We start from the raw sequence: 27,265 nt of genomic DNA on the forward strand, positions 1-27,265 counted from the left end.
ACTTTGTATGGGTGTTATGAGAGAAAATTTAATTTCTGTTCAATAAATCTTTCTTAATTGAAAAATCAATACGTTTTTCTAAGATTGATGCATTGGTGAGCCACAAAGGAAAAGGTCTCAACAATTTTTTAAATTTCCCTACTTCTGTTTACCTCTCCCTAAATTTCTACTGTACCTCCTCTGAAGAGATTCAAATCCCCAGTGGTTTCTTCAATCCCTCTCCTCAATTACAGGAGTTATATTTATCAAATAAAAAAGAACAATACCATGTGATTTATGTGACCAGTAAAAACTAACCGATACAGTAAAAACAACGAGGAATCATTGTGGCACCTTAGAGACTAGCACATTTATTTGAGAATAAGCTTTTGTGGACTATAACCCAATTCATCAGATGCATTTAGTTAGCCTATGATAAGGGCCAGTAGCTGGACTTTTACAACCCCTTGGCAGGCCACAATTTAGCTATGGTTATGAGAGTAACAATGTACACTCATTAAGCATTTCAGATGGTCAAACAAACCTTTAATTAACCTCTGAGCTGATGCTGTTTTTAGTCTTTAAGGTGCCACAAGGACTCCTCATTGTTTGTGCTGATACAGACTAACATGGCTACCCCTCTGAAACCTATACAGTGTAAGTTTGAATACTGACTATCAAATGCTTACCATAAATGATATGCAACCAAACCAAAGTCTAAAGTACTCACAAAAATAATAAAAAAACTGGGAATCACAATCTGCTAATGAGTAAAGAAAGAAGCTAAATTAATGGAATAAATTCTTAGTTGGAAATTATTTGCTCAGTTCTAACACTCTATCAGTGGTACAGATGCAGTACTTTGTTACCTGCCCTTCTTTCTACCTGACATACTTTCATATCATTCATAGAACTTCTAGTCGTCATACAGTTAGAATTACATTGCAGTAATGAAAGCACTCAAATTCTGTCACTATGATACAAACCCATATTTATTACCTAAGCAGTCCTTCAAAAGAATGACACAAAAGCACAATGTATCATTGTAACCCTGGGTGGATAGGTAGCAGATATTTTTCTGTAGCTCCACTTAACTATTTTACTTATGGCTCACTATACTGTACTTTGCAACTTTTCTCTGGCTTCCAAAAGTCAAGGCTTCAAAGCAGAGAATTGTATATTCAACTTTTTCCAGTGCAATACATCAACCATGCAGATTCTGGAATCTCCTAACAATATTAACATTTTCCATAAAAAAATCTGAATTTCCTCAGTTTGGTTTAAAGTCAGAGATTCTGAAGATTCAAGAGACCTTTCAAATATGAAAAATTCCTCATGCCCATGACCAAAAGAAGGAAAACTGCATCAGCTCCTGAAAAAGTCTAAAATAATGCAGAATCTATCTGCTGTTCTCAATAACCCTGTTATCAGCTGACACCTTCTTGCTAAAAAAAACCCCTGAGATCCCCAGAAAAAAGATTATGAGAAACACCGGGGATAAGTAAAATTGGTCTTTTATGTACCAAAATTTGACATCAGCTCAGAGGTTAATTAAAGGTTTGTTTGACCATCTGAAGTACTTAATGAGTGTATATTGTTACTCTCATAACCACAGCTAAATTGTAAACATCCAGGTACTGACCCTTATCATAGGCTAACTTGCTAATTCAAGGATGCAGCTTCAGTTGCTGTTTAGCATGTTAAAATTTATTTTCTGTTGTCACATGCCTATTTAATGGCTCAAGCTTCACTTGTATATTTAACACATAAATAATCATGGCCAGATCCTTGCAAGTTGGTGAGCATCTCCTCAAGACATTGAGGCCCAGCCCTTCAAAGGTTTTTGTGCCTACCTCCCAAAATTTGGGGCTCCAGGCCTGAATGTCCTATATCTCAAAGAAGTCATGGAAGATTAGCGTGTTCAGCACTTCATAGGAGCCAACCACAAATGATTAATATTTTAGTACAAAAAAGTCATTTACTTACACTTGATTCTTACTAAGAGACTCCCTTTTCCTGGGGTTTGGCACACTCCCTCCCTTTCAGGGGACACAGCACTAATGCTGTTGGGTTTTGGCTGGAACAACAGTCATGCATGTACCCAATCCATACAGTCACTGACCCACTGGTCATCTGGCTAGCAGAGGTTCTTATGTGATCCTTGTTACCATAGTATGTGAGAATCTCAATGTTTAATGTATTTATCCTCACAACCTCTCTACGAAGTAGGAAAATACTGTTATCCCCAAAGGGAGAGCTTGACACAGATTCTTAAAGGCACAATTTCCATTGATTTCAAATACGTAAATACCTTTGAGGATCTGGGCGCAAGTGACTTACCCAAAGCCATACAAGAAGTCTGTAGTGCAGCATGGAACTGAACCTGGTCTCCTGTTTTCCAGGCTAAGCACCAGGCCATCCTCCAATACCCTAACTCCTTCTCCTATACCATGTCTCTGAGCTGCTGCATAGAGAGCTGTGACTACAGCATGTGGAAGTTGTGAATACCCCCCTGTATGGCCACTCTATGGCTTCCCCCTCATGGATCAGAGCCAGGGCACTTGGCATGATCTTGTGATAGAGGTGAGGGCAGGGCCTCCTTTGGTCCCCATTTACCAGTTCTTAAAGTGTGGTAGGATTGCTGTATTCATCAGAGATATATACTTATGGACATATTAAGATTTCCTCATGTTCATGTTCCTGGTTGTTCCCTAATTAGGATTAGGATCTTTATTTTGATTTGCTGCTTTCAATAATCGTGTGTGTGGGGGGAGCAAATTAGCTGCTGTATATGAGGAGCAGCCAATGTTTTGGCCATGAGAACAGGTTTCCAAATGAATATTTTGTAAAAGACCATACTGTGACGGGTTTGGTCACAGAGATCCCCTTGGGACTGTCACCCGACGTGCTGAAATTACCTCTGAGCCCATTTTCCCTGTCAGCTTGGGACTTCCAGAACCCTGTTTTGTTGAGCCAGACATGCTAGCTAGCTGCAATACAGACCCAGAGTCTGGGCCATGCCCCCAAAGCTGCAGACTTAACTGAAAACAGCTGAGCAGGTAACCTATCTCCAGCACGCAGACACCCAGTTCCAAATGGGATCCAAACCCCAAATAAATCCATTTTACTCTGTATAAAGCTTATACAGGGTAAATTCATAAATTATCCACCCTCTATAACACTGATAGAGCGATACGCACAGCTGTTTGTTCCCTCAGGTATTAATCACTTACTCTGGGTTTATTAATAAACAAAAGTGATTTTATTCAGTATAAAAAGTGGAATTTAAGTGGTTTCAAGTAAGAACAGACACAACAAAGTAAGTCACAAAGAAAAATAAAGCAAAACCACGCAAGTCTAAGCCTAATACATTAAGAAACAGATTACAGATAATATCCCACCCTCAGAGATGTTCCAATAAGCTTCTTTCACAGACTAGACTCCTTCCTTTCCACTGATACAGTCCTTGTTAGTTCCAGCTGACCTCTCAGGTGGTAAGCAGGGGTCTTCTCATGACTGGCAGCCCTCTTTGTCCTGCTCCACCCACTTTTATAGCTTTGGCACACAGCGGGAATCTTTTGTCTGTGCTTGTCCGCACCCCCACCTCATCAATGGAAAGGTACAAGGATTAAAATGGATTCCAGTATCATGTGACATGGTCACATGTCACTGTAAGATCCCTAGTCTCCTCCTGGGTTGGCCCACACATACACAGGAAGGTTTGCAGGTAAATAAACCATTTACAACCAATTGTCCTAGTCAATGGGAGACATCAAGATTGTGAACCACCATTAAGGGACCACACTTTGCACAATTACAATAGGACCTCAGAGTTATACAACATATTTCTAGATTCAGGTACAAGAATGATAGATGCATACAAATAGGAGGAATATATTCAGTAGGTTATAACCTTTGTTATGATACCTTACAAGAGACCTCTTGCATAAAGCATATTCCAGTTATATCATATTCACACTCATAAGCATATTTCCATAAAACATATGAAGTGCAATGTCACACATACATGATGCAGTCTACAAAGAAACTTAAGTAGGCTAAAACTCCACAGTAAATAGCTGGAAGGATCTTTTCACTTCATCAAGGAAATGAGCTTTTTTATAGGAATAATAAAGGTCAGTCAATCTGATCTCTTTTCATTTTATTTCTCTTGCATGCTTGGAAGAGGAACGTTTTATAATGCTTCACATATGAACTAGTTAACTGACACTTCTGGTTTCACATCCTGAATGTGGGCCTGATTCTCCTTCCATTGTCTTTCACAGAGAAGGGTCAAGCCCTATTAGAGCTGGTCAAACATTTTTGAACAAATTTTCCTTCAGAAAACGACCTGTTTCAGGAGCAAAAATTTCATAAACATTTTTAATATTTTTAAATTGTGTTTTTGTCTGTTTGATGAAAACCACAAAAAGTTTCACGTTTTAATTTTTTCTTGTTTTCTCCTTCTGACCCTTTCTTTCACCAGTACCACCATGGAAAGTGGTGGGGAGAGAAGAAAAAATGGGGGAGGAATGTGAAAAAAGTGAAATTTTTTCAACTGCTTTTTTTGGTAAAAAGAAATCCATGAAAATGTTCAAAATCTGTTCTGTTCAAAAAATTCAAAATGTAACATTTCAGAAACTTTCAAAAATTGCCTTTTTTTTTTCATTTTTGACCACTCTAGTGAACAGCTTCCTTGTTTGGCATGTTGAAAAGTACTATTCCCCACTGGGAGAAGCTTACATATCCCACAAACTCCCAAAGGGAATCCTAGGCAAAATGCACTGTATCACAATGCGGTCTGCAATATTCCATTGTTGTAGAATTTCACAGACAAACCAAAACATTTTAGCCAAGTACATTATGATTCTGATCCTATCCCCATTTCAGGCAAGAGAAGAGCTCCACTGGCATCAGTGAGAGTAGTACCAGCTACAGCATACCATAATTAATTTATTTGGTTGGAGTTCCTCTGGAGCCCTTTTCCTCCTCTTCCTCAGCATAGTCATATTAAAACAGTCTGCTACTGGGGTGACTTCTTTAAAAAAAGCAGGACACACCCCTATTGCTCCATGACAGCATTATCTTTTTAAGAAGCAGTAATTATGAGAAGGGAAAGCTTGTCATATTTGTTATCAAGTATACCATTTATTATTAAAAATACCATCAAACAGTAGTTAAATACAAACCTCAAATAAAATAATCTAATATCTGTGGCAAAGGAATTTGATTCAAAGTCTTCAAAGATTTAACAAAATATGTTTGAAGAAAATGAACCACTCATTACTTATCAATGAAAACTTAAAGAATACCACCATTTTTATTAACAGACACCCACTGCTATTCTTATATATGCATATATTAAATTTTTACTTTTTATCCACTAATAAATTGTATATATCATCTACTTTTTATATTTTAAAAGAGGGTTAAACAAATACGATGTAAAAGATGTAGTAATTACACAAACCATTTACATTTTTAATGAATTTGCTTAACAGGAAAATGACAGATTGTTTCTTCAGGTAGTGGACAGGTTTGAGAAACTATCAAACAGATGTAGCGCAATGGCCATGAATTTTGTCTCTTGTTTTGATTCTTCTTTTTCTAAAATATCAGTAAAAATTATTGAATATTTGTCAGTGACGTTCTCCCCTTTTATTTTTATATCTTTATTAAAGGAAAATCAGTAAACAGATTTAATACATACCAATAAACTTCCCCTTTGTTATGACTTTTATAATTGAACTGTAGTAAAAAGATTAAATGTACACCAACAATTTAATATTTTTTAAAATTATTTTGTAAACAGCAGTAAATATGCTAAAGGCTCATTTCCAAATTCACTTTCATTGGCATGCTTCCCCATGTAAGCAGGAAAAAACTGCAAGGATTTTTTCAAGATATGTGGTGATGCATGCCTCATTTTCAAGTGGAGTCTTAAGAACACATTTCAGCAAACTCTACACGGAGGCTTCAATAACAGGTATGTTGTTTGCTGAACTGGGGCCCAAGGGCCCTCTTTGTCTCCCCACACCCATCTGGAGTACATCAACTTGGCTCAGGGAATGCCCCTGAAGGAAGAATCCTCCCCTACAGGCTGTTCTACATCCATTCTCTTAACCCTAGTGATGCAGCTGCCCCCATGTTCATTGCACTTCACATCTGCTGGAAGCATTTCACTGATGTATCCACATGGTTGCAGCTCCACCGACCCCATCCCTACTCCTTCCCTTGTCCACCTCTACTTAGCTTGCCCAGGCCCCCTTCCCCAGCAGTGCAGGGGTAGACCCCCTCACCAAGGTAGGACACAGGGTTCCTTGCATTCTGCTCCCTACCATGCAGAATTCCACCAGTTTTACTGTCTACAGAGGACCTCCACCCCAGCAGGAGAGAGGCCAGAATTTGTTTCCAAGTGTACAATAGCAAACTGATCACTCCTATACCCATTTGGTGGAATCTAAAAACAAACTAAGGTTATGTCTACACTACAGCATATATATATATATATATATATATATATATATATATATATATATCGCTCAGGGGGGTGACACCCCCCTGAGCGACATAAGTTACACCAACATAAGCATTCGTGTGCATAGTGCTATGTCAGCGGGAAAGCTTCTCCTGTCGACATAGCTTATGTCACTTGCAGAGGTGTATTTTTTATGTCGACGGAAGAGCTCTTTCCCATTGGCACAGAGCATCTTTGCCAGATGTGCTGCTCTAGCACAGCTGTATTGGTACAGCTGCATCGCTGCAGCGCTGCACATATAGACATCCCCTTAATTTAAAAGAAAAATGATGAAAAAGATATGGTATCTCCAAATACAGGCATGAGCAAATTTGTATATTTTTATCAATGTTTAGAATGCACAAAAAGTTATAAACTTTTAAAATTACCAGAGCTTATCCAAAGGCAGAACCACTCAATAATTTAATGTTCTAAGATCTGCTCTCCTACAGTTAATGGGTTTGTTGTCGGGTTTCATTGTTGTATTCAATATTGCCTGTGGCTAACAGATTTACAGTGCTTCCTGGAAATTATTTTCCTCCCCTTTCTTCCTAATGTGCCTTTATCTTATAGCATGCACATTTAGGCACCATGTAGCTGGAGAGTCTGTCCATCATTCAATTAATGTGCATAATAGAGCACAAAATACCACAAACAGAAATTGGAGAGTTCTTTAACATAAGTCTTATTGTATCCCCGCATTCTCAAACACTGAGAAGGACTGGAATCACTTCTTCAGACTACTAGAAGCAGTGCTGCCATCATGTATAGAAATTATAAGCACATACACATACATGGAGTATATACATACACAAGTACACACACTCCCCCTTCAAAATCACTGGAGGTGAAGTGTACCCCCTACCTTTACACAAACCCTGAGTAGTTAGGCTCTGTGAAGGGAACTCTGAGGGTGCTAAGGGGCAGAAACCAATCTGCCCATCCCAGAGGCTGGTGGTGGAGCTATATTTCTGACCCTCCACAGCTGCTATGTCATAGAATACCTGTTCAGAGTGCCTCCAAGCCACCTATGTGGGCTCTTTAGCTACCGAATGCATCTGTGGCTCACCTGCAACGGCTCCATCCATTGCAGACACATCAGAGATGGTACTAGTTGCCCCTCCATAGTACTCCCTCAGGGAACAGATGGGCAGGATCCCCTGGGAGAATAACATGAGCGGGAAAGGAGTCCAGGAGAGCTGGCTGTATTTTAAAGAATCCTTATTGAGGTTACAGGGACAAACCATCCCGATGTGTAGAAAGAATAGTAAATATGGCAGGCGACCAGCTTGGCTTAACAGTGAAATCCTTGCTGATCTTAAACACAAAAAAGAAGCTTACAAGAAGTGGAAGATTGGACAAATGACCAGGGAAGAGTATAAAAATATTGCTCGGGGATGCAGGAGTGAAATCAGGAAAGCCAAATCACACCTGGAGTTGCGGCTAGCAAGAGATGTTAAAGTAACAAGAAGGGTTTCTTCAGGTATGTTAGCAACAAGAAGGTAGTCAAGGGAAGTGTGGGCCCCTTACTCAATGAGGGAGGCAACCTACTGACAGAGGATGTGGAAAAAGCTAATTTACTCAATGCTTTTTTTGCCTCTGTCTTCATGAACAAAGGTCAGCTCCCAGACTACTGCACTCGACAGCACAGCATGGGGAGGAGGTGACCAGCCCTCTGTGGAGAAAGAAGTGGTTCGGAACTATTTAGAAAAGCTGGACAAGCACAAGGCCATGGGGCTGGATGTGCTACATCCAAGAGTGCTAAAGGAGTTGGCGAATGTGATTGCAGAGCCATTGGCCATTATCTTTGAAAACTCATGGCGATCGAGAGAGGTCCCGGACGACTGGAAAAAGGCTAATGTAGTGCCCATCTTTAAAAAAGGGAAGGAGGAGGATCCTGGGAACTACAGGCCAGTCAGCTTCACCTCAGTCCTTGGAAAAATCATGGAGCAGGTCCTCAAGGAATCAATTCTGAAGCACTTAGAGGAGAGGAAAGTGATCAGGAACAGTCAGCATGGATTCACCAAGGGCAAGTCATGCCTGACTAATCTAACTGCCTTCTATGATGAGATAACTGGCTCTGTGGATGAGGGGAAAGTGGTGGACGTGTTGTTCCTTGACTTTAGCAAAGCTTTTGACACAGTCTCCAACAGTATTCTTGTCAGCAAGTTAAAGAAGTATGGGCTGGATGAATGCACTATAAGGTGGGTAGAAAGTTGGCTAGACTGTCAGGCTCAACGGGTAGTGATCAATGGCTCCATGTCTAGCTGGCAGCCGGTATCAAGTGGAGTGCCCCAAGGGTAGGTCCTCGGGCCGGTTTTGTTCAATATCTTCATAAATGATCTGGAGGATGGTGTGGATTGCACCCTCAGCAAGTTTGCAGATGACACTAAACTGGGAGGAGAGGTAGATACGCTGGAGGGTAGGGATAGGATACAGAGGGACCTAGACAAATTAGAGGATTGGGCCAAAAGAAATCTGATGAGGTTCAACAAGGACAAGTGCAGAGTCTTGCACTTAGAACGGAAGAATCCCATACACCGCTACAGACTAGGGACCAAATGGCTTGGCAGCAGTTCTGCAGAAAAGGACCTAGGGGTTACAGTGGAAGAGAAGCTGGACATGAGTCAACAGTGTGCCCTTGTTGCCAAGCAGGCCAATGGCATTTTGGGATGTATAAGTAGGGGCACTGCCAGCAGATCAAGGGACGTGACCGTTCCCCTCTATTCGACATTGGTGAGGCCTCATCTGGAGTACTGTGTCCAGTTTTGGGCCCCACACTACAAGAAGGATGTGGAAAAATTGGAAAGCGTCCAGCGGAGGGCAACAAAAAGGATAAGGGGACTGGAACACATGACTTATGAGGAGAGGCTGTGGGAACTGGGATTGTTTAGTCTGCAGAAGAGAAGAATGAGGGGGGATTTGATAGCTGCTTTCAACTACCTGAAAGGGGGTTCCAAAGAGGATGGATCTAGACTGTTCTCAGTGGTAGCAGATGACAGAACAAGGAGTAATCGTCTCAAGTTGCAGTGGGGGAGGTTTAGGTTGGATATTAGGAAAAACTTTTTCACTAGGAGGGTGGTGAAACACTGGGCAGTGTTACCTAGGGAGGTTGTGGAATCTCCTTCCTTTGAGGTTTTTAAGGTCAGCCTGGACAAAGCCCTGGCTGGGATGATTTAGTTGGGGATTGGACCTGCTTTGAGCAGCGGTTTGGACTAGATGTCCTCCTGAGCTCCCTTCCAACCCTGATATTCTATGATTCTATGTGGAACAAAGCAGACAAAGGAACCCAACTGCTCCACCCAGAACCTATGCAGAGAGCCATACTGGAGGTTTGATGGTGCAGTCTTGTGTGAATCCTTCAAGTTAGGATGAATGTGCCCCTTATGATGTGGAAACAGTTTTCCAGTTATTCAGCAGGTGCAAACATGATATTTGGCCCAATGCCATAACACAGATGGGGTTTCAATTTACTGTTTATCTTGGCTCATGTATTAAAATTATGTCCTCAATGGCCCCTCATTCACTTTAATTTTATTCAAGTTGATGATAAGCCTATAATGTGTTGCTGAAATTACAAATCTATCCATGATATATATGTGAGTTACTAGTACTGAGTGTGCAGATATTAGAAAGAAGAAATTAATGGCTGGATTCCTCAATAATTTTGCTCGAAGCTTATAACCTGCTAAGACTGAAGATCTTAAAAGATATATCCAGTTTAACACAGACATATGCAAGTCCAGACTTTGTGGCATCATTTTCTAACATTACAGGAAAGAACCAGCCAAAGGTCTGTCCTTGCTTGGCACTATCGGAAATGTTGAATATTACAAATGTAAAACTCTAGCTGTTCAATAACTAGCTTTCCCTTGTGACTTCAGGAGTGTGAAATTTACTTTGTTGCCTGTAAAAATCAGAACCCTGATATTAAAAACTCACAGCTGGAAATGAACTTCAATACCAATGTCAGTTTCAAACAGAACATTCCAAGTATTAGTTAAGTATGGTTCAACCATTCATCCCAAAATATCCCAACCAGTATCCCAAATATCCCAACCAGTATCCCAAAATACTGATGCAAAGTGTCAGAGAAATAAGATCAATTTACATATATCTAATCATTTGATGCGTGTTGCATTTGAATATGAAGTAGCGTTTTTGACACTAATTAAAAATTGTGCCATATGGGCAATAACAAAAACCTGTCATTTAAACAGACACAATCCCAAGAACAATCTGCATTTCATTATCAGTTAGCATTTTTGCAGATAAAATAGCAAAATGTGGAGCTTTCTTATTTATGAATGATATTTCTATATAAATAGAGCTTATTATTAATCACGGCACTTGTTCAAAACTGTTCATAAGACAAAAGCATCTGAAAGTGATTATGGCTTACAATACGCAGGCGGTTGTGTATTCAGAGTGACTTCCATATGGTATATTTATTATTTTTATTCTTCATAAACCTATTTACATTTCAGTTGCTTTTCCATAGTGGTTTTCTAGTCACATTTTCATTATTGATGATGTTTTTGTTGAAAGATGGATTTGCTTTTTCCCAGTTCATCGTCTTTTCCTACTGGGGACCCAATCCACTGAGATTTCAAGTTCCCTCAACTACCAGCAATGTGGGAACATAACTCCAATTTGATGTGTGAAGTCAACAGGAACTGAGGCATTCGGCAGCCCACAGGATCAGATCTTAAACTTTCAGTGAAGTAATAAAGCCAAGTTAGTGATTTCATGCTCATTTTTATGACAGATTTTGACACAGAATTCCCATTTCTCTGTAGGATAAGGAGGCTGGGAGGAAAGAGTTCTTATTCAGACATGAATGTCTTAAATAATAGCTAAAGGAATACTGAAAATGACAAAGCAAAGAAATTTTTTGTATAAATTGTTCTCTTCTTTAAAGTGTATTTCTGCATAAAGGTTCTATTAGTACTTATATTATAAACATCTATTTTTAGGAGGTCATAACTTGGTTGGAAGTATTTGCTTCAGGCTGAAACACCGAAGACACGATATTCCCAATTTAGGGACTTTTCCCCCCTTAACATTAAAAGCACCAGAAAAAAACATTCTGCTCTTTTTAAGCTATAAGGAGGAATGTGAAGAAACAGAAATTCATCAGTTTTGGATCCCATATTCTAGTTCTATTGCTTTTCTTAAACTTAGAATTTGCATGCCCACAGATATAGGAACTTCAATAACTATAGAGAATAAAACTATCCAAACCCTTGAATAATAAAACCTAATGCCTTTTTCTTAATTCATAATGTACCTAAAACTCAGGCCAGGTTTCACTGAAAGTTTCACCATACATACCTGGGCCAGGTTTAACATGCGAAACCTTCCTCCCCATCAGTGCTGCAGATTGATTTATGTGTTGTTGTTTTTTTAAACAGGAAACATGAAAAATTCATAAGAGAGGAGGGAGGATCTTGTGGTTAAGGCACTAGACTTCACCTCACAAGATCAAGGTTCAATTCCAGGCTCTGCTATTGAGTTTCTGGGCAAACCATGCACTCTTTCTCTGCCTCAGACTCAGTTCTCAGAAATGGATAATAATAATACATACTTCCTCCCACCTTTTGTCTGTCTCATCTATATAGACTGTAAGATGATCAGGGTAGGGGCTGCCTCACACTGTGTTTGTACAGCACCTAGCACAATAGGACCCCAAACTAATTTGTGGTCTCAGGTGATACTGTAATATAAATAAATACTCAACAATGAACTCACTGGCTTGGCCCAGTTTTGCTTTTGAGCAAAGCTTTAGAAATTTCTTTTGCATCATTTTGAATATCTGCAGGATATTTCGTTCCTCTCACAGATCCAACACCCCTTAGAAATGCATACAGGAATTAACATTTCTAAATATATAAATAACCTGTCATAAATATAAAGGGAAGGGTAACCACTACAGTGCTATAAAATCCCTCCTGGCCAGAGGCAAAACTCTTTCACCTGTAAAGGGTTAAAAAGCTAAGATAACCTCACTGGTACCTGACCAAAATGACCAATGAGGAGACAAGATACTTTCAAAGCTGGAGCGGGGGAGGGGGAGGGGCAAAGGATCTGTCTGTCTGTGTGATGCTTTTGCCGGGAACAGATCAGGAATGCAGCCTCACAACCCCTGTTAGTTAGTAAGTAATCTACCTAGAAATGTGTTAGATTTCCTTTTATTTAATGGCTGGTAAAATAAGCTGTGCTGAATGGAATGTATATTCCTGGTTTTGTGTCTTTTTGTAACTTAAGATTTTGCCTAGAGGGATTCTCTATGTTTTGAATCTGATTACCCTGTAAGGTATTTACCAGCCTGATTTTACAGAGGTGATTCTTTTACCTTTTCTTTAATTAAAATTGTTCTTTTAAGAACCTGATTGCTTTTTCACTGTTCTTAAGATCCAAGAGTTTGGGTCTGTGTTCACCTGTACAAATTGGTGAGGATTCTTATCAAGCCTTCCCCAGGAAAGGGGGTGTAAGGCTTGGGGGTATATTTTGGGGGAAGACGTCTCCAAGCGGGCTCTTTCCCTGGTCTTTGTGTACGAGGCTTGGTGGTGGCAGCATACGGTTCAAGGACAAGGCAAAGTTTGTACCTCGGGGAAGTTTTTAACCTAAGCTGGTAAGAATAAGCTTAGGGGGTTTTTCATGCAGGTCCCCACATCTGTACCTTAGAGTTCAGAGTGGGGAAGGAACCTTGACAATAGGGTATAAAAGATACTCTACCTGAAACCTTCTATATGAAGGATGCCTCTGTGACAATAGCAGACCAGACACCAGCTCCTGCCAAGGTTCCCACGTCTCATATGGATACTAACAGGTACACAGCTGGAATCTGTCTGGCTTGCTTGTGGGTTAATATTGATAAAATAGGTATTAGAATTATAAGAAAGTGGTTAGTGTTTAGACTCCATTGAATGCTTATGAGTTTCTGCATGAATTAATCCTACTTATCTGTGTCCCATACTGCAATGTAATATTTGAGCAGTAGTATTGTGACTGTATGAAAGGCCATACAGGAGAGGGACATTAATTTGCATGAAGAGAAACTCTTCTACAAAAATCATTACATCCCTTCCCAAAGAGGAGCCCCATTGATACAGGCCGTGGGTGGATCTTACAACTGGAAACTCCCTACATCCGACTGAGAAATCATCAGCAAAAAGACTACAACTCTTGTTGTTGTTCTGCTCTCCTCCCCATGAAGATGAGTCATGCAGGTGGACTCCCATCAGCTGAGTTTGCAGCTCAGAGGAAATGGTAGGACAGGAATAAAAAATCCAAACAAAAGGAACTAGGTATCTCTATGCTTCTTGGCCTTTGGGTGGGGTTGGGGGTGGTGGAATGCACCCCGGTATTCACACCCTGCACACTATTGTAATAATCTTTGTTCAAGGCATGCCTTGCAAAGTATCATTTGAAAACCCGTAACCTGCTTATTAATAATATGATGGTAAAATGCAGGTAGCAACATTATGTGTAAAGTTATGAACCTGAGCTGAAATCAGGACTGGAATGGGTTTCTTCTGTAAGTCTGGGGAATGGCTAAACCAGTTTCTCAAAGACAAAAGGCAAGCTGATGCCCCAGCCAGGTGTCAACAAAGCTGATGGACCATCACCTATCAAGTGGCCATTCTTTAGCAAGAAAGGGGGGTATGGGAAAAGAGATCTGTGTCTTAGCAAAGAAACAGCATGAGGTCTCCTTCCTCCACCAGACCCTGTCTCAGTTCTTAACTGAAAATGCTTTTCAAAGAGGGACTAAAGCTATAAAAAGAAGTGGTGGACTCCCACACCTCTCTCTCTCTCCCTGCCCATCTCATTCTTTGCACCTGAGAAGACAAAGGAAACAGCCATTGGACTCTGGGGGAGGGAGTCCTGACCTGAGAGTTTGGTCAGGACCCTGTCCCCCTCTCTGAAAGTCAGGCCACACGTGTTTCATGTATGTCTACATTGGAGCTGGAAGTTGTAAACTCAGCCCAAGGAGACATACCTGTGGTACCTCTGATTTAGCTAGTGTGCTAAAAATAGAAGCGTAGTCACAATGATGCCTCAGTACAATCCCACCTGAGACCATAGGTAAGTACATGAGGTGGCTATCCCCTCCCACCACTCATGGCACCACGGTTACGCTTCTATTTTTAGTATGTTAACTCAATCACAGCTTGAGTGGGTATACCATTTTGAGCTAGAATTCACACCTTCCAGCTCCAGTGCAGTCATACCCTAAGCCTGGATACCCAGAATTCAGTGTAATCAAAGCTAGAGTCTACTTTGGGTCAGAACCTATGTGTGTCTCCGTTTCCCAATCTGTAAAATGGAGGGAATACTGTACATACCTCAGAGGAATGTTGTGAGACTAATTCCATTAAAACATGAAAAGGCTTCATGGTCCTATCTTGAAAGGTGCTATAGAGGCAAAAGTTATTGTTATCAAATGTTTTAATATCTCTGTTAAACATTAGGGCCATGTTTTGTAGCATCAGTTTGTATGCATTCAAAGTCGAGAAAGAATATCTTCCCTGTGCTTTAATATACTGCATAACACCCTGTAGCTGGACGCTTAAGTTACAGCTAAGAAAAACAAGCTTCCATGACAGCCATCTCCAACATTTTTGAAGCTGACTGTCAAAGAGAAACTCAATTAGTACCTTGAAAAGCACAGACAGGCATTAAGTGTATATCAAAAGGTTTCTAAGAGGAGATAAGCTTCTTTATAACTTTCATAAATGTATGATGTTCTTCTTTAAAAGGGATGCATCTTGCAAGCATAAATCTGTAGCAAGGAAAGCAAATACTAGATGAAGTCTGTTGCTGAAACTAGTACTCTAAAATTATTTCAGCAAAGTACTTACCAGAAGCAATGGCTTTATTTAATAGAGGCCTGACAACGAAACCATTTTTATACATAATTATGTTGGTTTTGTGAACCATATAAATCTGGGAGTCTAGCTTATGAATAATAAGGGAACTTTAGAACAAATTGTCTTTCTCCTGCTGTTCATAAATTCCTGACAGCAACAGTTCCTTTACTCAGAAGTCAAATGGCCATACTAATGAATAGGGCACTAAATAATTTCTTTCTTCTTGATAAGTTACTCTGGGTGAAAGTACACTGAAATGGAAAGACCTGTGCCAAAACAGACTGAGAACAAACACTCCTATCATGATCAGTGGGAAGCTACCACATTCTCCATGGTCCACATCACACTTTTGTTTCAGATTTATGTTGGGATGTTATGTAAGTTTCTGATCCAGTAGTCAAATGAAGTTTCTTGTTAGTAAACAGTGACAATCCTGAGGGTCCATGCATAAAATGCACTGCCTAAAGGATAAGCAATGATTCCTCATTTAAATAATTAACAAAGTACAATTGTTGGATTGGGTGAGTGGCATGATACTTTACTTACCGTGACACAAAGGCCAGGACTGTCACCAAACACATTAAAGGGGTCTTTTCCTAAGATTCTGAGAAAACAGTTGGCACACCTCTGGCAATCTGTCAGAAAGATTCAGTTTAGAGTGGACAGAATAAGGGAGAATTGATCTTGCCTCCCTGCCGTTCTGCACAAGGTCAGTAATTTTATTCTAGTGGGATGACATAAGGAATTCTCAATTATCTCTTTTTGCAAGGCATTAACTCTAGATCCTGAAGGCACTTGGAATTTATTCATCGTTTGTTTTGATGAGACAAGAGAGGTGAGAGACAATACACTTAAAATGTCTGAAAGGTAAGCCTAACAGCCTCAATCCCAGTCGGTTGTTGTACACTTCTTGTAAGTGATTGTACGTGACAAGACCATCCACACAAAATCAAATAACTTCCCCAAACCTCTAAGTGCCAATCTGAATTATTCAACCTATACAGCAGGAAGGAAAGGCGATTCCAATTTTCTCACAAGTAATTTTCACATTATTCCCACAAGACTGACAGTATAACTGCAGTATAATTAACTCAGTTTACCTTCCATGGTCATGCATACAATTATAGCAATACCAAATACTGCTGTACTAAAAGATCTATCACTTTTTTCTTTTACGAACCTCTAGATTTGAAAATTTAAATACCTCATTGCTGTAACTCACATACAAGCACACTGAACAACTGGTAGGCAATCTGGTTAACTGGTCACTTGGGAAGAACATTTCATAAAACAAATTTGCCCTAAACCAGCTAGCTCCTTTATGTGAAACAGCTAGAAAAGAGAGGTTAAACTTTCACATGGGTAATTGCATGGTTTATATAACTTGGAGTAACAAATAATTCATTAAAAAGGGAATTGTGCAGAAATTTAGGGTAAAAATTTCAAAAGCCCCTAAATCCCCTTGAAAATCTATGGCACTTAGACATCTAAGTTCTTCAAGCACTTTTGAAAAAGTTCCCCTCAGCATACTATGTGGAAGATTAAACAATTTTGTTACTTGGTGAAACAAATAGAAAAACATTTTATCTCAAAATTATATTTTAATGAAAAAGCAAGACTATGCCACAAGACACACAAAAGAGATAACAGGTAAACTTACAACTTGTAATCAAAATGAATTACTTGAATTGTCAGCTGTCTCAAAAAAATCTTCAAATGGAGCACCTGCCAACACAGTGTATATATAGCTGGGGCCTCAAATACGCTGAGCACTCTCAGTTTTCTTTGACTTAAACTGGCATGTCAGTGATCAATACCTCTGAAAATGAAGCCCTTAGCTCCTAATGACATGGACACTTTGCGAGAGCACAGAACCATTTGAAACTGAGATATGGAGATGTGAATATCAGCTGATGTATAGAATAAGATATGTTCAAACATCAAAAATTCTGCGACTCACGTAAGTATTCATTGTCCAGCTGTACAGAAAGAAGGACAGGAGACACTGGATGTGTTATTAATCAGACCGTAATTTTATTATTAGATGTCTGGGACTACCTGGCAGTGCAGGTAACCTCATCTTCATTCCATAATTAACCAGAGGGCTTCCACCAGCTCCCCCTCTTTTTCCATCCAGGTCCCCCTAGCCAATCCATTGCTGGGAATTAAGGTTTGCACAGGCAAACTAAAATCTGGCATTTTATAACTTCAAGGGCTTGACTTTAAAACCTAAACAACTTTATTTTCAGGTATTTTTTTGTATGTAATAGTATATTGGAGCCCTCGTCAAAAATACTCTGACATTGCAGCTAGCAATACATGTTGGCATTGTTATACTAAGGAACTCTCCCACCTGGGAAAGTCCTAAGTTTAAATAGTTTGACAGAAAGTCCATCATCTGGAATAATGCAACTGTAGTCTTAGATCGACCACTGAACCCTAATCATTTTATTCTGGGAGAATTGTCTATTCACCATGACATTATAACCAACGAAGTCAAAGAAATAAGTTTTGTGTGCTTTGCTGATGGTAAAGAAATGAATATTTATGAAACAGAAATCAGCCAGGATATCAGTCAGTGACTGGAAATTAGTGACCTATCTGCAATAGAAAAATATCTTTCAAAATACTGGATAATATTGGTACTCTCAGTAACTTCTGAATTAATTTCAGAAGTGTGTATAAGTGTGTATTTGCTAGTGCATGTATGTGTACCATCCTACGTACAGTTCAATCTTGTTTATCCAATGATCTAAGGGGACAGCCTATCCCTTTGGGTACTCAACATCTGGACCAACCAGGGGTTTACTGCTCCACAGACTTTGAAATCTATGCTTCAGGAGCCAAGAGAGTACTGTCTGGCTTCCTCAAGGCCAGCCAGCTAAGAAACAGCCAGCAAGTCTATGGGTTTAAATGCAGGTGTGTGTGTTTTGTTTTATTTTTGTAGGGCAAGGGGGTTTTGTTTTTGTGTTTGGGGTTTTTTTACACATAGGGAAAATTTGATGTGCTGAAACCCTTAAGCGTTTATGAGGTTCAGGGCACACACCTTTCTTTACAGAGTCTTGATGCACTGAAACTTATGAGAGACTAAACTTTTCTGTGAATAAACATTATCCATCCAGCTTCCCTGTGTCCAATAGGCTTAGCAGAGTACAGTAGTCAAAGAGCCCTTGTCTTCCTGTGTTCTGCTGTATTTATCTGCTTTGGAAAAGCTGACCAGCAGTCTTTACAGATCTGAAGCTTACTTGTCTGAAAACACCTTGTTATTTGAAACAGATAAGGGACATGAACCTGATTCAGATAAATTCAGGTAAATGACAGTTTATATAATGTGATGTTTATGTAAGTAAGGGTGTGCTGAACTCTTTCTCTTTGTATGTGTTTATATACATACATAATTATAGTGGTACATAATATTTACTTATATAAAATGCATGGCACTTTATAGACAATTAAAAAGACCACTCCCTGCCCCAAAGAAAAGAGCTTAAAGGTAAGTTGAGCAGAGTACATCAAAGGATAACAAAGGGAAGGAGCTATGTTATGTACCTGTAGAACTGACAAAATTCCTTCTTGTATCAATATAAACAACCTAACTATCTTTCTCTATACTGTTAATTACTTTAATAGAGCATCTGTATCATAGCTTACCATTGTTCGGCCTGAAAAACCAAACATAGTATCTTGACTAGCAGTTGACATTGCTACACATAATGAATCAAAGTCTTCTCCAAGCATTCTTTTGTAACACCTTGCTTGAGGTCTAGCAGAGCCTTTCAATATGGCATAGAAACCTTGATTTCCAACAACTGAAATTAAAAACAAAACAAGACTTTCATTTCTCAGTTTATTATAGATTGTTTAACACATATACTGGGATCTCTTCATTTTAACATGATCGTTGTATTGTTTGCAATAATAATAAAGCCCCTAGACATTATTTACAAAAACATACAAAGAAACATAATTCAAACTTAGAAAAATATCTACAATATGAATATCCATTACCTGTATGTGGTTTGCAAAAGAACTAATATTCTCTCATTTAAAAAAGAAACCAAACACACACAAAAAAAATCAAACAAGAAGTAGTAAAGTGCATAGAGTGGTCTATGAGGGAAAGGTTAAGAAACCTACACAGTATAGTACTGTGCCACTGGTATTTTACAGCTATCTAAGAATAACTGCTCCATCTGTTTTTGACAGGTAGTCACAGCATCCCAGACAGTAGAACATTCTAATCAAGCAATAGGGCTACTTCTTATTTAAGGACTGATATTCTTATTTAAGTCAGGTAGCATACAGCAGCAGCTCTGCATCATAATGCTGGGAATCGCTGCAGATATATTATTTGAATCCTGATTATGTTTAAATGCTTGTTTTTATTGAGGTTCTAAACTAAGTGTTTCATTGCACTGACAAGCAGTCTCCCTTAATGCAATCTAAGAGCAAAAACATTGGGGGCTGAAATATTTAGAATATTTAACACTTTACATAAAAAAATTAAATCAAAAGTATTTTAAATGTAATTTATTACCATTTGTAACTTTAGGAAATGCACCTATCAGACTTCTCGAAGTGCAGGTACAAAGCATACTTTAGACAATTAAACAATCTCAATTTAGTCCAGTGTAAGTTAAAGGACTCCAGTTGGGTCAAAGCATAAAGCTAAGGTAGGCACCCAGTTCCCACATTTAGGGATTCCTATCAGCAGCCGGATGTCTAAATACCATTTTAAATGCCTATGTGACAGTTTGAAGGACTAAATGCAGATGCTTACAGATATTATGGAGTACACAGAAAGCTGCAGTGACTTTAAAGTTTCACAGGCATTTAGGTTGTGCCATTTCACTATTAGGCTTCTCTGTTTCTACTTCTGTATCCCAAAAGCACACACAACAATCATTTTGGGACCACTGAAGCAGAAGATGAAGCATTGTTTGCCAGCACCATAGTCTGTGTACGGCTTTATCAGCCAATGCGGCAAAGAGTAGGTTAGGTCCCCATTAATCACAGTTGGTAGAGAAACACCACTAGTGTTCCTGTTAGGTTGAGACAGTACTGTTCCTTTCCCACCTGTCTCTTCTTGTACTTGCTGTAATTTTTTAATTTAATTTTCTTGCATCACAAACTTTGCTTACTCTTATCCACAGATGGAGCAGCTCTCATCTGAGTAGTTTTGTGGGGCAAGAAAGAGAAGAGGGGGCTAAGTCATCCACAGATGTCCCTGCCACTCACTGCCAGTTCAGACAACCACAAAGTTGTCCCACTAGGGGAAAAAGCTTTTCTTGCTCTGTAGTCTGTCCTCCTCATAGTTCTGTTTGGCAACGTAAATGAACAAAAATTTGCCTCTGCATCTTTTCTGAAGCAAACCTCAGAGAGCGGTTATTCCATGTTTTGTGTCACGTCAAGCACCAAAATTCCAGAAGCTGAAGGACGCAGTAAGAGAAAGAAACAGAAAGACCTCTCTGACTGAAAACAGTCACGATGACCCCTGAAACAGAGGACTTTTAGTTTTTCTAACAAGAATCCCCAAAATCTTAAATGGAACAGTGGGCTCTTTAAAACTTCCCATGGTCCTTAGCCACTGTCAATACTCTATGGAATAGTTGAGCAGCATGTCCCAGAAGGCACTCACTAAAACATAGTTAAGCAATTTGCTAAGTTCAGAGAGAAAACATGACTGATGGCAGAAAAGCTGCTGTGTGAACACAAATCATGCTGTATTACTTGTAACCAATTAAGCTGACCGTGCCTCTTTGGATATGTCATCATAGTTCTAGCTGTAATGCAGATTAGTCCCACCAGCACTCATTGTCAAGAAACGTGTTTTGCAATCAGTCCTCAATAACCTTTGTTCAGTTCCATCCATTACACTAATTCAGCCCCCGTGCACCACAATTTTTCACCCTCTTTGGTGTTGACATTCTTAAAATATTTGTAGATGATTCAGTTCATTTAATCTTGCCTCATAAATCAATCCCACAACCTCTTAATCATTTCTGTTGTTTTTCTCCAAATTTGTGAGCATCTCTGTGACACGAAGATGCCCATATTTCTATGCAGTATTCTAGGTAATGCCTGAAAGGCAACACCCTGTCCTGAGACATGAAGTGACTGCATTAACAGCCCAACATTGTATTACCATATCCTGCTGCAAGCTCATATTCAGTTACTTGACCACTACCACCTCATAAGACTCTTTTGGTATTATTGCTTTTCCAGTGTCTCCGTCCCATATGGATACCTTTGTTTTCAAGTATTTTTGACCAGAGGTAATAATATAGTATATTTCTAGTGCCAAACCTCATTTTGTTATACATTTCTAAATTCTCAAAGGCCTTCTCTTGATGAGTGCCTCCAACACCTCTTAATTTTCTATCTGAAAATATAAGGCCAGATTTTGCCACATTTATGTTGAATTCATTGGGACTACTCACATGCTTAAAGTTATGTATATGCATGAGTCTATCCAGGATCAGAGCCTAACTCCACAAGCAGTCCCACTGAAACCAAGGGAAACCCTAATCACAAAGTAACAATTGCAAACCCTTTGGTGAAAGGGCCATCGAGAGATCTCTCTTCATGTATGTGCAAAGCACACACCCAAATTTGAAAAAATAATATGTCTATATTCCTTACAATACATAGAATTACCAAACACGAAAATCAAAGGTAAACTTTTGGGGGGTCATTATTTTCTTTTGCCCATCTACTCAGTAAGTGGCATATAACCTCACAACTACTATTTTTTATAAGTATGATTAATGCAGAACAGTAGATAAGATATTACAAAAAAGTGTAACAAAATAGTCAATTAAAACACAATAGTTGTGAACCCTTAGAAAGGTAACAGGTCTGTTAGCAATAAATTAACAGGTCTTTTGGGCTTTATCTCGCACCCACTGATGTCAATGGGAGATGTGTCATTGATTTAATGTATGCAGTTCAATGTATGCATGTCCCTTGATATATGTCAAAGTTCTCCGATAGAAATCAGAAAATGTTGCACCTTTAGCACTTCCAAAAAGACACCAGGAAAGCAAATTAGTGTAGAAACCCTTGTTATAGAATTTGTTCGTGTGTAAGAAAAAAGTATGGTTTTCCTGAACTGTTCTCTGGAAGATAATCTTCTGAGATTAAAAACATGTCTGGCATGTATTAATTGTATTGAGACTGTTTTACTTAGAATAAAATCATTTTAGTGTTTATTTTTGGGTCATAGCACCTGATTAGATTGAAAATGTTGCTTAGCCATGTTCAAAGAACTGGAAAAGATTGCACATTGATGCAAAACAGCTTTGTCTTTAAGGCAGTATGTGACAGACTGAGTCATTAAGATTAGCTTTTATCTCATACACAGCTTGGTGATCAGCAATTTTAGCCACCATTTCACACCACATTGTGATATTGAATTAACTGTTGCAAAATCAATAGGGCACCCAATCTAAAGTAACATGAATGTCCCAGTGACCAAGATATGTACAGTAATTCCCAGTGAAGTCCTCGATTCTTTCACATGTGTATAGTGAATCAAGATACCAATTTTCATGACTATCATTTGAGTCACTAGCTTTGACTTTAAATTTGTCCTATTCATTATCTCTGCATCATTATGCAAATATAGTTCCTGCCTGCTCACATTCTAGTTCAGTTTGCCTGTTAATTACACAGCAATGCTGTAACGAAAGCTGCTCGGTTCTGAGTTCCATGCTTTGATTTCCATATACACTTTAGATGCATTATTTCAAACATTTAAAGGATGATTGGAATGCAACGTTTAAGAATAAATTGATCTGTTGGATCAAACTGAGGCCTACTGTTAGACCTGTATTGATACAATCCCATTGCTAACCTCTGATATACCAGACAGTATAACACAGTGGTTCTCAAACTAGGGGTGGTGCTTCTTCAGGGAAAGCCCCGGTGGGCTGGGCCAGTTTGTTTACCTGCCGCATCTGCAGGTTTGGCCAATCATGGCTCCCACCAGCCGCGGTTCACCGCTCCAGGCCAATAGGGGCTGTGGAAAGGGTGGCCAGCACATCCCTCGGCCCGCGCCGCTTCCCGCAGCCCCCATTGGCCTGGAGCGGCGAACCGCGGCCGGTGGGAACCACAATCAGCCAAACCTGTGGACGCAGCAGGTAAACAAACCTGCCCGGCCCGCCAAGGGCTTTCCCTGAACAAGCGGTGCCCCTAGTTTGAGAACCACTGATATAACAGCAGGATATGAGTTTTAATTGTTCTCACTCTTTTTTTTCGGTACAGTGTGTAGTCTGAGGAACTCACGTGCCAAAGGAGTTAACCTAGCTAAAGATAGCATGGTTTATATATATCTCACTACTTTATTTTAAGATAGCTAAACAAAGTATTTATTAGCCAATTACTTCTAATTTTCACACCTCTACTCACTTCCAAAAGGGACCTCTCAATTATTTTTTAATTAAGCTTTCTCCTCCTACTCTTGTTTTGTGGAATGAGTACAAACCAAGAGATTATATTTTATTTTATGTATTATCAGACCAATGCCATAATGAGGCTATATAACATTAAGCACCATTGCTCTGATGATAGATAACTCAGAGTGATTTGCTTTCATAATGTATTTTATAGCAAGACTGTCCCCTCACTACAATACATCATAAGAGCAACGGCACTTTGTATTATCCATCACCAGAGCAATGGCGCTTGGTGTTATCCATCATAAAAGCAATGACACTTAATGTTATACATCAAAGCGATGGTATTCTGATGATGTACAATACAAAACAGCATTCCTTGATGACATGGCTATAACACGGGGTTGGGCTAATTTGGAAGAAGCTATTAGAAGTTTTTGAAAAGAAAAACTTCATAAACTTTTTAAAAGTCTAATCTACAGAGATTTTATATTAGTATCTCCCATCATATAAATTACAATAGGTCTTTCAGAATTTCTACTTCTCAAGGATTGGAGAGAATCATTAGTAGGAATGACATTTCTCACTATAATATAGTTATAGGAATAAAAACAGTTCCCTAATATAGAGCAGGATTAGAAAAGGGTCAAGTTGAGCATCCAAAAATTGAGGCACGTAATATCACTAGTCACTGTTTAAAATCTTGGCTAGTATTTCTGATTTGTAGTCACTGAGTGCTGTTCAGAATCTGCAGGTCCTGCTAGAAGCAGATTTCTTGCTGAAGGATACAACAAACACCCTTGTAGGTTTCTAGTATGACTAGAACTTAAACGTTATGCCTAAAATTCACGCTAAAAATGAAAAAAATACAAAAAAAACCCACCTTTTCCCAGAATTTTTTAATATGGAAATTTATTTTTCCTCTCAAAGCATAACTAATCTACCCTTGACAGAACCTTCACAGTCTTTTTGAATGACAAGAATGTGTCTCATCACAGAAGCATATCCCTAACAGACTGTGATATATGCAGAGATACAGAACATATCTGTTTCAGCACCTGGAAAAGCAATCTATTTGTATTTTATAGCCAGATAAAAAAATCATTATGAAATTAAAATAAAATCATTTATTTATTTTATTTTATAGCCAGATTATAAAATCATTATACATTGCTACCTGTGCTTCCTTTTGCCCAGTATTCCTTGATGGTACACATACTGAGTTCCTTCAGTTCTTCCTCAGAAAGCTGAGCCCTGATGTCCGGAATGAGCTTCATTGTCTCATACACTGTATTATGTTCTTTGATAGATCTGAGAATGGGGCTGCAAAATAATGTATTAATGTACATTAGGATGTAATGCATTTGGGAGATCCGATCTATATAATTTGATATCTAGTCAAAATCATTTATTGTTTTGTTTGCAGATAAGTTTGAACATCAGACATTACTTCTGCTGGAGAGGTCCACTGTGCCTTAGCAAGCATTGATTTAACTATAGTGAACACAATACTGTTTTCCAGTTCATCACACTGTTCTTTACATTAGGCATAACCAATTCCATTGCAACTACTATTTAACTGAGATGCTCTACACTGTAAATGTATGGCCTTGGGCCATAAGAATATTATGTCACCATATAACATTTTGAGATCTTGTCAGAAACATATGTGCAGTAATTATTCATTTTACAAATATAACATTAATTAACTTACTGTATAAATTCAGGAAGCAACATAAGAATTACAATTTATTTATTTAGTGCAGTAATGAAAGTATCTCAAAGTCACAGAGTATTAAAAGTAGTTCCATCACATAAGTATAAATCATGTACCATTACTACAGTACTGACTTAGCAGTAATCCCATTCATTATTGGCTCTGCTGGGTTTAGCTTTTGCAATGCTCTCAGCTAAAGAAATTTTACACATTGATACTCAGCACTGTGAAACTGAGCATTTCTTCCCATTTTGGTGTGCACCAAACTTCTCCCCTATAAAAAGTTCCTCTTAAAACAAATGAACCAAATAAGTGTAATGTTTAGTTATAAATATTCAGACTGAGAAAGTAAAATAATGTACAATATGTAAAGTGGAAAACTATTGTGCATATTTAATTATGTTCAAAAGAAAGATCAGCTTTTTGGTGGGGAAAAGGAGTGCACTGCAAAAAAAGGAATCAAGGGCTTGATACAAAGCATACTGAAATGACTCAGTTTTTCCACTGAATTTTAAGAGCTTTGGATCAGGCCTCAAAAGTGAACAGTTAAATCTCTACTGGCAGAAAGTATACTTTACAGAGAAAGGGGCATATTTAATCTCAAAGGTATTAAATTTCATGCTTCCAGATATTCAACCAATTTATGAACTTGTGCAATATTTCATTACTAACCTTAAATCAAGGAAAAAGAAATTAAAATAGGGTGGTTTTATGCTCACTAATTAATATCCCCTTGCTCATTAACAAACACTTCCCCTCCTATCTGTACTTTAGTTTACTCTGTTGCTCCCAACTGCTCATTATACTTTTTCTCTTTTTAAAAAGAGAGTTTTTGTATTGTGACCTAAAGGTAAATAGAAGCAAGTGAAAGGTTTATTTTCAGTGATGCTCAGACCAAAGTGTTATTTAATTTAAAATATGGAAGAGAATTCTCCAAATCCCTTTTAACTCATTGCAAATATTATTTATACCTTTTCATACCTGTAGCTCTAAATCATTTGCTCAGCCAAAACAGATTATAAAGCCAACCTTGTGCTCATATTCGCTTAGCCTCTCCCGTGAGGTGCAGCTCACCTCCTCCCTGGTGCTTGCTACTTGGAGTAGCTTCTCCCCTGTAGTACATGGGATGGGTCCTAAATTCTTTTTTGTGATGCCTGGTGCCTCCACCCATTGTCCCTAGGACACAAGTGGTGCTGTCCTTTGGGAAAATGAATAATGCTAGCCCTGCTGGGAAGGAGCATAAAACCCAGTTTACAAGAAACAAAGAAATGATGCACACAAAAACAACAATATACCAAAGGGGGGCTTTATTGAAAGCAAGAAAATAGACTCTGGGGAAAGAAAGGGTTAGGGTTAGGTTAACTAATAAGTACTGCACAGTAACAACTCAACAAATCTGCTGCCTTCCAACACTCTCAGTTTATCCCAACCCCAGCTCCATCTCTGGCACCTTTGCAGGCAGATGGTATGTTGAGGATGAGTCCAGAGACAAGTGCTGCATTGTTGTGAATGGTGGCCAGCTTAAAGAAAAGGGTCTTCTTACAGTGTCTTTGCCTCTTCATGGGACAGATACTTCTCTTGGCTCCCTGGTCTGGAGTCCTGGCGTGCTCTCGGAAGCCGGCAGCAGGTCAGATTCTGATACTCTGGACACTGGTCTCTGCAGAGCTGGAACTGCCTGATCCTTGTGCTCAGTCCCACGGCAGTTCAAAGACTCCTTTTGTGGGAGGGGGAGTTAATCAGAGAGTTCTTGAGCTATTCTGCTTCTCTCTCATCTCCAGACTTA

At 39.0% G+C, this 27,265-nt stretch overlaps 1 protein-coding gene across 1 annotated transcript in view; it reads right to left on the reverse strand.

Moving 5' to 3' along the window:
• CNBD1 (cyclic nucleotide binding domain containing 1) overlaps nucleotides 1–27,265 on the reverse strand; it is a 401,361-nt gene that overhangs the window by 225,859 nt on the left and 148,237 nt on the right. The window contains exons 5-6 of the mRNA XM_048837242.2: nucleotides 24,943–25,088; nucleotides 19,021–19,178 (exon numbers count right to left, since the gene is read on the reverse strand). Of these exons, the coding sequence (XP_048693199.2) occupies nucleotides 19,021–19,178; nucleotides 24,943–25,088 (304 nt within the window). The remainder of the gene's footprint in view (nucleotides 1–19,020; nucleotides 19,179–24,942; nucleotides 25,089–27,265) is intronic.

Source organism: Caretta caretta, chromosome 2 (genome assembly GCF_965140235.1).
Source record: "Caretta caretta isolate rCarCar2 chromosome 2, rCarCar1.hap1, whole genome shotgun sequence".
NCBI lineage: Eukaryota > Metazoa > Chordata > Testudines > Cheloniidae > Caretta > Caretta caretta.